Source organism: Dasypus novemcinctus, chromosome 11, assembly GCF_030445035.2.
Source record: "Dasypus novemcinctus isolate mDasNov1 chromosome 11, mDasNov1.1.hap2, whole genome shotgun sequence".
In the NCBI taxonomy this organism is placed as follows: Eukaryota; Metazoa; Chordata; class Mammalia; order Cingulata; family Dasypodidae; genus Dasypus; species Dasypus novemcinctus.
The window spans coordinates 11,387,668-11,398,257 of record NC_080683.1 but is presented as its reverse complement, the minus strand read 5'-3'; the positions used below and the strand labels follow the sequence as shown (position 1 = coordinate 11,398,257).

At 55.2% G+C, this 10,590-nt stretch overlaps 1 protein-coding gene across 1 annotated transcript in view; it reads left to right on the top strand.

The window, feature by feature from the left end:
- Positions 1 to 1,179: 1,179 nt before the first annotated feature.
- Positions 1,180 to 10,590, top strand: part of KCNK5 (potassium two pore domain channel subfamily K member 5) — a 35,191-nt gene continuing 25,780 nt past the window's right edge. Inside the window, exon 1 of the mRNA XM_058306676.1 lies at positions 1,180 to 1,713. Within this exon, the coding sequence (XP_058162659.1) occupies positions 1,528 to 1,713 (186 nt within the window). The 5' untranslated portion in view covers positions 1,180 to 1,527. The remainder of the gene's footprint in view (positions 1,714 to 10,590) is intronic.

Below are 10,590 nucleotides of genomic sequence, written 5' to 3'. Positions count from 1 at the left end.
TGATTATCAGCCCCTAATAAGCATAATAAGAAACGAGCATAAGCCATTGGAATGGATTTATTTAACCGCAGTGTCAGAAAATACATAGCCCTACCTCTCATGACTGAATATACACATTTTTTTTTTCCTTTTCCATCCTTGAGGCTCATGTTATCTAAATATTCATTGGTTTCAGCATCTTAAAAAGCCCCCACTTGCTGCTGTGCAGGGAATGGGCACAGCACATGCTGGTGTGTGTGCCCTAATCTTCACCAGAAATTGTTGCTCCAAATGTGTGGTTTGCGGCCAGGTGGGTGGGGAAAGGAGAAGCACATTCCATTTGGAAGGAGAAAAAGGAAAGAAAGGTAGGAGTAGGGGGAAAGGAGAGTATGGTAAAGAGGACTGGGAAAATACCAGAAGGTTAGAGATGGGGCAACAGGAGAGAATGAGGGGAGACCAGTAGGGAAAGGGTCCAGGGATAGAGAAATAGGCGAAGTGGAAAGAAAGAAAAACGAGAAATTATTAAAACTTTGAAGAAAAATCATTTCATCCCAAAGTATATGCAGGGTTTTCAGGAGGCAGCGAGGCTGAAACAGGAAAAGGCTCTTTATTTTCTTGGGACGTGAACGCGCAGGAGACGGGATTGCGGTACTAGAGAACATTTCCCAAATGAAAAAAGCTGCGGTCTCTCAAACTGCCTCACTCCACGCTGGGCGAACTGTTCCCACTGCTCCCCGACTTTCTCCTATAGGAGGCCCCTCCATCCAGAGCGGAGGATTCCGGGGAGAAGCCTGGGGAGGGCTGAGAGCTAGAGGGAGGGACTTCAGTGGTGGGGTTCAGACCAGAGCCGGTTTAAGTAGGAGGTCGCCAGGGTTGGAGACAGGGACAGAGAAAAAGAATCAAGCCTTCTTGGGAAAAACATGGGTCCATGAAAATTGAGTTCACAGTAAATAAAAGTAACAACAGCAATCCGTGCCTTAGGTACCCAATCATGTTCGTTAAGGCACCGACATTAATAACGACCCGAGCCCCAGGGCGCGCGGAGAGGCGAGGAGGTGCGCGCGGGCGCACGCAGCGCTCCTCGGCTCCTGCCGGCGCGCACCTCGCGGGTCGCGGGGCGGGGCCCGCACGGGGGCGGGGCCTGGGGCGGGAGGGCCGAGCCCGCCGGGAGCTCTTTAAAGAGGCGCGTGGAGGCGGTTGCGGTGCAGCCTGCTGGGGGCGCGCGGTGGGGCGGGCCACGTGTCTCCTCTGAGTCGGACCCCAGGTCGTCCCCGCTCCTTGCCGTCCCCGCCGACCCGGCCAGCCCTCGGCCCACCTCGTGCCCGTCCCGCAAGCGGCCCACGTGGGGCGGCCCCCGGCGGCTGCGCGCGTTCCGCGGGGCCAACTTGGCCGAGCAACTTTGTCCCGCGAGCCGCGCTGGGGCGACGGGGCACTGCGCATGCGGAGCTCCAAATTCAAACAGCTGTTTCCAGAGACCCGGAGGGCGGGCGCACGGGCAGGCGCGGGGGCTAGGGGGGGCTTTGTGCCGGCGGCGACCGCTCGGGAGCCATGGTGGACCGGGGTCCCCTGCTCACCTCGGCCATCATCTTCTACCTGTCCATCGGGGCGGCGATCTTCGAGGTGCTCGAGGAGCCGCACTGGAAGGAGGCCAAGAAGAACTACTACACGCAGAAGCTGCAGCTGCTCAAGGACTACCCGTGCCTGGGCCAGGAGGGCCTGGACAGGATCCTGCAGGTGAGCCGCCGCCCGCGCCCGGGATACACTGGGAGCTGGTCGAAGGTTTAGGATTCCTGGGGGGGGGGGGGGGGGTGGAGTCCTGGGAGTGGGTGCCCCACCACGGGTAGGCTGCGGGGGTCTGGCGCTGCTCCGGGGACACTGTCACCCTCGCGCGGAGGCGCGTCGGAGCCCCGCTTGCCTGGAGAAAACTGGGGAGTTGACCCCGGAGGTGGGTCGGGCCCCCTGCGGCGGCGCGGTTTGGGTGTGCGGGTATCTCCTCCTCCGAGGCCGACTGTGGGGCGGCTAGAGAGGTGCTTATCTTTCCTCGGAGACGCTCGGAATTCCGGAGCGGAGCCGGGTGCCTCCCCCTGGAGGTCCCACCTCCCCCCGGAGGTCCCATCCCCCAGCCCCGGGGTCACGCCGTGCCCCCTCGACTTTTCTTCAGAAAAGCCAGGCAAGAATCCGGCTTTGCTGCGGGAGGGTCCCCCAACCCGATCATGGGCTAAGCCCCCTTCTCCCCCGGCCCCCCAAGACTCGGGAGGCACTTTCGGGTCTCACGGGTTAAGGGTGGCTGGCTGGAACTGCTGAGGGACGGGTCCAGGCTTCCGGGAAGGCTTATCTTGCAGGGACATGCCCCCAGGGTTTGGAGTTAAGCTTCAGTGAAAGTAGCTGGTTAAATAAAAGGACACAACCCGGGTAGACCCTTTTCAGGAGGGGAGGAGAAAGGTGTGCGGAATGGAAGGTGGGGGGCGGGGGGAGCGTTTCTCCTCTTTGGCATTGGAGCCTTTTATCTTCTCAGGGTGCTCGCGCCTGGTGGGTGGCGTGGACCTGGCTCAGATAAAGCTGTGTGCTGACGGTTCTGGCTGGGGCCCTGTGCCAGCCCCCCACCCCTCCCTTTCTCTTCCAGTTTCTGGCCGGGGCTTGGCCTTAACCGCCTACCGTTCCTTCTCTGCCGGCACTAATGGTTCCCCCACTGGAACAGCCAGGACCTGGGGAGTGGGGGCAGCTGGTCTAGGGCAGGGGTTCTTAACAAGGGGTCCGTGAGCTTGAATTGAAATCCAAAAGAACATTATTCTTGTGGGGACGTGTTAGTGCGGGTGTGATATATTTATTAAACAGTACACAGGATAGCGTGGACTTGGTCAGGGGTCCGTGGTTTTCACCGGGCTGGCAAAGGTGTCCGTGGAACAAAAAAGGTGAAGAACCCCTGGTCTCTAGGGTGTTACCTTTCTCTTGGGGTGAAAGATGTCAGTAAGGAAGTCTGAGAAGAAATAGCATGTAATCTACGGCAGCCCCCTGATACTTTATGCCTAGACTAGTTGTATCATTTTTCTGGCCTCGGTTTCCCCATATGTAGAATGGGAACCAACCCGCAGTCATCCCTCTTTCCTGTCCTGGACTGTTGTGAGGCTGAAAGCATTTGGAAAACTTGAGGAAGTCTTGTTAGTAATGCTTTGTTGCGGTCCCCAAGTCAGTGGCCGGTCACCAGTTGAGCATATAGGTGCTTGCCGGTAGTGGGTGTGTAGTCTTGTCCTCCAAGGAGCCGGCTGGAAGGAGAGAGCCTTAGTCCAGCAGGGCGCTGGATTTTAGAGGGGAGTCTCCTGTCCGGGCTGGGGATGGGTGGGAGGATGTTTCCGAAGGCGGTTGGTTCGGCTCCTGGTATGGCAGGAAGGAGTGCTGGGATGATTTCAGCTCCTTCTGATCCGTGTGCCTCTGTGTGTGTGTGTGTGTGTGTTGGGGGAAGGGGGTCACTTGATAATTTCCCTTGAGGAAACAATTCCTCTGGAGAACGAGTTTTTGTTTAGTTTTTCCAGGGCTTTGTTTAGAGGGGGAAGAGGGCAGGCGGGTATGATAAAGCCTTGAGCTGCCCTCGAAGTGTTTGCCTCTTCGCTGCTCCTCGGCTGCTGCAAGGGAAGGAAGGAAAGAATTCAAGGCTGACTGTGGGAAAATAAACTTCAGAACACGAGGCGAAGGGAAAAGGAGGGGGCTGGAGGGCTTCGGCGGCCGGGCACAGCTGGTGGGGGTGGCTTTGGAGACTAGACGGCTTCCTTAAGGTGTCTGGACAAATACAATGCCTCTTCTTTTGAGGTCCTGCTAAATCCTTGAACGGTTATCCCCCTCCGAAGGTGGGCCAGTTACTTTTAGAGAAACTCGGCTTTGGAGATGAGCGTGAACAAGTTCGTGGAAAAGGCTAATCCCAACCCCATCCCTGGCCAGCAAACTCAAACCGTCTACACCTGGGCACGTCCTCTGCTTTCATAGGAAAAACCCAAGGCACGAAGGCTGACCAAGGGAAGCATTTTGCCAGTTTCCATTTTCGTCTACTGCAGTCTGCTTTGCCCTGCTTTCCCATCTGAGGCCTTAGGAAATTGGTTTAAGGAAAATTGAGAACTCACAAATCTTCCATCTGGCTGCTTGGGCATTTTCCACCTGAGGTTCTGGGTTTTAGCTGGTGCTGAATCATGTGGACATCATCATGCAGTCCCTAGCTAGGAATTCCTGGGATGGAAGCGGGAAGGGTCTTTGGAGGGGGGGTGGGGATGGGGGGCGCAGTCTGGGTTGGAGTTTTTCTTACCCTGGGAATTGTGTGTGCACTTTGAAATGTGCGAGAAAGGTAGTTCGTGCACCCTTCTTGGGAAATTCCTGTTGGAGCTGTCAGGACCTTCCTCCCCTGCACTCACTGTGTGTGGTTGGACTGAGCTGAAGCAAGTGGGGCCTGACTTTCAAGCGAGCGCCGCCTGCTAGCTGCAGACCACGTGGTTGCCCTCTCTCCTGTCTTCAGAACCACCTTGCGGACTTGCTGTCAAGAGGTTGCTCTGCCAGGCTTTTGGTGACCCCTTCCCCTAGCCTGTTCTCTCTCGGAGAGGCTCCTGTGATGAAGTTAGCATTCACAGTACCCTCTGTGTGCCGGGCATCCTGGGTGGTGCAGTCACAGCTTTTAAGAGAGGGGGCGCAGGCTAGTTTTGCCGTGTGGTTTGGCCGTTTACCCATCAAGTCATTTAACCCTGCCACTGCCTCCCCTTCCTCCTCTGCAAAATGCGAATGTGGTGAGACTCACCGTTGGCTCTGTTAGGCAAGATGGGTATCAACGTCTGTGAAAGCCACCAGCTCTCCTGCGGCTGCTGGTGTTTTCTGAGTATGCCTGTCGAGTGAGGAACTTGCTGTGCCTTACCTGAAGTATTTCGGGGACTCTTTGCAGCGGTGGAAGCCCGAGGAAGTTAAAGGGGCCACGGTGACAGAGCAGGAGGCAAAGCCTGGGGTGTGAACCTGCACCCTTGTTCACCCCTGCCCTTCCTCTTGGGCATGTGAAGCTGTTGAATTGTGCTCTGTCAGTGAGCTTAGTAAATTGGTTCAGGCTGGACTCCGGTCTGCTGGGAAATTTTATTTTCTGTTTCCCCTAGAACAGGCTTCGGCACACAGGCTTCTCCAGTGTTCTTGTTTGGCTGACCCGACACCTCCCCCACCCACCGCTGAAGTAATGCACCAGTCCGCCCTGCTCTGCTTCTCCTTTAGGAGCACACGAAAAGCAGAGGGTTGGGTGGAAGGGTTCCTCCCCCATGGGCCTTCTGCCTCTGGTGTGAAGTGATCAGGAAGGATGTGGGAGCTCACCAGGGGCCAGGCCCTTGGCACAAGAACTTTCCGTACATTCTCGTTGTAATGTAATCTTGACCACGCCTTGACATCCGTGTTGCTCCCATTTTACGGATGCGGAAAATGAGGCTCAAAAAGGATGTTAACTTGCCCAGGACCAGATGGTGCAGGGTCATGTTTCAAATCCAAGGGTACCATCTTCCAAAGCACAGGTGGTTTAGTTGACAAGCATTTATGAAGCACCTGCTGTGTGCCAGGCACCGGGCAAGGGAATGCAAAGATGAATCAGACAAAGGCTGGGCTCAGGCTGAATGTGTGAGCCCACGGGAGCAAGACAGTGGGCTAGGGCCACAGCAGAGGTGCAGGAGGGACTCCCAATGTCGGGTCCCAGGGCCAGCCCGAGGGGTCAGGGAGGGCACTCAGGAGATGACCTCAAACCAGAGCCAAGACTTAGAATTAGGAGGACTTGGCAGGGAAAAGAAGGGGAAAGAAAGAGGGCCCTCACAGAGGGCGCCTTGTTGCCCTTTCTCTTAGCCAGAAGCTACTGAGGGTCCCCCGTCCTGGAGCTGGGGTGGGGTGAACCCAGGTCCTCCCCACTGGGTTTTCACAGGCTGCTCACACAGCTGGCTCTTTCCCAGAAGCGCTCAGATCCCACTGGCCTCTCGCTCCTAAGCTCCAGACTGCATTATCACATTCCAAGGCTGTCCGCCCGTGCCCCTCCTTTCGTTTTCTGGACCCTTCGTCCTGCCGTATGCCTATTCCAGTCTACAGTAGTAAAGCTAACTCCAATTATTTTGAAGTTCTGACATCTGTTATTAACACCAGTCCTCCCAAATTTTGAAAAAATAAAACCATGTGGTAAAATTAAGGCGGACCAAAATGCTTAGCACGGGAGTAGTGGGGTGGGAGGGGAGCATTAATTGAATTTTCTGGAGAATGGAGGGTTAAGATGAAAACCTCCTTTGTGTTTTCAGCCTGGCTGGAAATTGTAAAACGCACTGGTCCCCTTTACCGCCTTTGTAAGTAGAGGGAAACACAGTAGATCTTTTGATCACGGGGAGGATCTCGGAGGCCTCCCAGTCATTAGTTCAAGCTTGAATTCTCACCGTCTCGGACTGCAGAAATGGGGGAAAAAAGCTGGGTGTTTGAGAGGAAGTGGAAGAAAGAAGTCCCTTTCTAATGGCTCGTTTTCTTATTTATGTTCTACTCAAAGTTGAGGGTGCCCTCCCCCCACCCAAAGAAAAGAAACAAACCCTCCAAAATCGATAAATCCACCTGAGTTCACTACTCTGCTTAGAGCTTTAACAGCTAAAGTGAATTTTTATTAAATCGATTTAAGAGTTTTACTAGAGCCCTTAGGATGATTACAGAAGGCACAATGATGGAGAAGAGAATTACTGAGGGCATAAATTAGCAAGTGTTGAAAGGCTGGGGGCGGGGGCTGCAAGGGAGGTGATGACGCCTGCTCCTAAGTATTTTCCTGGGGTTTTGCCCTATTTATAGTTTGGTGTTTAAAAGAAACACAATCCTCCGGTTTTTGGATGCTGTGCTTGGCTGGCCCTGACCTGAGGCCAGCGGCTTTCATCTTGAACTTGGCTGTTTGCTGTCAGTTTGAGTTCAGCCTCTGAACTCTGTGTGTGGTGGTAGTGGTAGTTGGAGGATAGGGGAGGCAGGGAAGTATAAGCTTTTGGGGAACAGGGGAACGAGGCTCCTGAGATGGAACCCCAGGAGAGTCTTTGTACAAAAAGATGGGGGTACTCCATTTGGGTGGTGCTAGGAGAACCGATTACCCAGAAGTGGGGTGATCTAGAGAGGTGAGGTAGGTGATTATTGGAAGAGGTTTGCCTCTCGCCAGGTCCTTTTGGGGAGAGGAGAAAGTCGAGGGACTCTCCTTGGAGATTTCAGTGAAGAGTCCCCTTGGACAGCTGGAGTAAGGGAGAGGAACCCTGATTTGTCCATCTCCCCCAAGGATGAGGAGTGGCCTGATGGATAGAGGACACGTTGTCCTCTGCAAGCAGCCTTCTCCAAGCACCACTTGCCTCATCCCCTGTGGGGCCTTTGGCGTGACTGACCGAATCACCAACGAGCAGTGATGGGTACAGGAGTGGCCTCTGAAGACAGACTGCTTGTTGACCTTGGACAAATGACCCGAGGTCTGTGTGCCTCACACAGGCGGGCCTCTTTTGTAAACTAGGGCTGGCCACCGGTTGCTTCAAAGAGTGCTTGACCCATCGGAAGCACTCATTTATGAAGTCTGAGCTGCTGCTTCCCCTAGGTGCCCCAACCCTGGGATGGGGGCCATCTGTGCAAAGGTGCGAATGGGCATCTCCGTGACTGCAGGGGCCCTGGGAGGCCTTCCGAGAGCAGAGCATGGCAACGGACTGGAAAAGAAGAGCTAGAAAGAGATCTTGCGCATAGCCATCAGGGAGGTGTAAAACCACAGCATGGTGCTGCTGGGCAGTGAGCCGGGGACAGGGAGGGGAGGGTCAGATGGTGAAGCCCTTCCGGATTAGCCAAGGAATTGGAACTCAATCAAATTTTTGCAATTTTCAAGGAGGGGAGTGAACGGCATTTCAAAAAAGTTCCCTCTTGCTTCACATCTGTTTGCAACTTAAAAGCAGTGGAATATTCGATTCTAAATGAATGGCCGTTCTGCGGGCTGATCCTTCACCCCAGGAGTGTTCTGATCGGGATGTCTCCTTTCTCCTTCCCCTGACTGAGTTTTTCCTCCCAAGCCCTTGGAGCCCAGAGGCCCTCGAAGGGTGCCCCCACCTTCCCTCACACCGAGCTTTCAGTTAGGGCTCCTCTCCCACCAGGACCCCATCTGTGTTGCTGGCCCTGCCAGAGTCAGAGCCCTCCTGCTCTGGTTTGATGGTCCTGCCAGGTTCTGCCTTAGTTTCTCCTTTATGTGAAGGTGGGGGTGTGTGTGCTCGCAGCTGGCCCAGGCCGCTGGCCTTCTTTGCTGGAGTCCCCTGGTTCCCCAAAGCTCTTGGAGGCCTGGTGCAAAACAGGGGTGGGGACACGGAAGGGGCTGCCCCTGCCGCCGCCGTATCCATCATAAAGCCTCAGGCGCCGGACAAGGACCCTGGTCCTGGGCAGCTCAGGCTGGCTGGGGAGAGAAAACGGGGCCGCGGCGGCGGCGAAATGCGGTCGAGTGCCGAGTGATGGGCTGCAGATGGCGAGGCTGGAGAATCGGGCAAAGGTCAGGGGGCCTTGAAGGATTCAGTTCCCGTTTCCTGAGGCCTAGAGAACCCCTCGGCTTGTGGGGGATCAGGCTTAGGACAAAACACAGCCCCTGCCCTCAGGCAGGCGCTGATCTAACCGGGGAGAGGTAAGGAGCCCTCCCTGGGCTGGCGTTAGTAAGTGCACTCCGAGAGAGAGGACGTTTTGCTCCTGGGCTTAAAGAAAGGGGAATTCCAGGCTGGTCTTGAAGGCTGGGTGGTGGGGGTAGCAGCCTTTGGGCAGTCTGTTGAGTGCTGCCCTGTGCCAGGCACTGGGCTGGGGCTTTACCTGCATCTCATTGAACCAGTCCTGCAGGTTAGGTGTTTACAGGAAACCGGAGGCCAGGTGGCTTACCCGACGGCTAGGTAGAGGCTGAGCTTCTGACTTCAGAGCCTTTGGTCCAAGAATGGGGGGCTCCTCATCGATGACACGGGACAGTGTCATGAGACGGGATAGCTCGCAGCACTGAATCCTTGTAAAGTTAGCAGGTGCCTTGCTATGTGTCACCTGTTCCTCCTGGACCCCGCTTCCCCATGGGTGGCTGTTCCTGACACTCTCCATGCCCCACCACACACCGAGCTCCTAAGCCTGGGGATGGAGACAAGGAAAGATCCTCAGCCTTGCACATTCCTGCCTACAGTTTTCTCATGTCATCTCCTTGCCTCCTGCAGACCCCGTGGAGTCACCCACAGTTTCCTATTCCTCTAAAATTATTCCACAACCCTCCCCTCCAAAGAGTTAAGGGTCAGCACCCGAAAATATGGAAGGCTTACTTTTAAAAACATTTTTAATGGTGAAAAAAAATTTATAAATAGAAGTAATCATCTAGACGCAGGTGAGATGACCCCAATTTTATTGGCAATCTCCAAGGCATAATCAGGAGCCTTCTCCATCAGGCCTGAGCAGGGTGTTGACCTTGGCCAGGCCAATGTCATCGGTGCCCATTGACCTTGACACATCCACAGTGAGCACAAGTGTGTTGGTGCCTTTGATTTCTTCACGGTTGACTCAGTGGGCAGTGGGCTGGGCCGGCTTCTCCCCGGGGGTGCACTTCCAAGGATATTTGGGCCATCTTTGGAGACGAAGCGAATTGGGCTGCCAGAAGGTTTGGATCTTCCTTTTCTTGGTCTTCAATGCCTTTGCTTTGGCTTCCGTTTCGAGAGGGGCAGGGGCTTCTTTCTTTGCCTTCAAATCTTTGTGATATCTTCAAAATCTTTGAGAAAAGCAGGTTTATTTCTTCTTCAGGCTGGGCCTTGCTCTCTGAAAAAAGAGAGAGGCTTTTTCTGGTCAGTCTTGGCTGGTCCCAGGCCCCGGTTAAGCCTCCTCCCTTCTGGAGGGTTCCTGGGTCCACGTGGCCTCAGGGCTGCCCTCCCTGGATGGTCCTGCAGGATTCGAGCCCTCCTTGGGGACTCCATCCATCTGCCCCCAAAAGGGAGGGGGGTGTGGTGGCCAGGTCTATTTGATTGGTTTTGAGATGTGTATTCCTTTTCTTTTCCTCCAGCTAAATATTTGGGTTTCTTGCTGAAATATTTAGGCAGACCGTGCTTCTGCTGATGTCACATCCCACGGCCCACAGCAGCCTGTCTGCAGCTGCATCGCTGGGCCCCTCTTCCAAGGGGGATGCTCGCCCAGGGTCTGGGGTGTTGGGTGGCAGGGTCTGCTCGCTCCCTGGTGGAGGCTGGTGCCTGGGGCTGTGAGCTTCCGGGGGCCTCGGCCACATCACAGGAATGGGGTACCCGGGAGAGCCCCTCCATTTGTGTGGCCTGGTGCTGGGGGCTGGGTATGGGAGACCCTCTTGCAGACCTCTCTGTAGGACAAGAGCGCCTTTGAACCTGGGTTCTGGTTCCCTCGCAGTGCTGGTTTGTGCTGTGCAAGCCTAGCCAGACTTTTACCTCTCTGGGCTCCTCTTCCTTTGAGTAAATTCAGCCGGTCATTCAGGAAGACTTGGAGTGTCTATTAAATTATGCCCAGGTGGACACTGTGAGCCGCATGTGGGCTGGGGCCATGTCTCCCCACCCCCACCCCCACCGTGTCCCCAGGCCTCACCCACAAGTGCTCAGTTAAACATCTTGACCACTGACT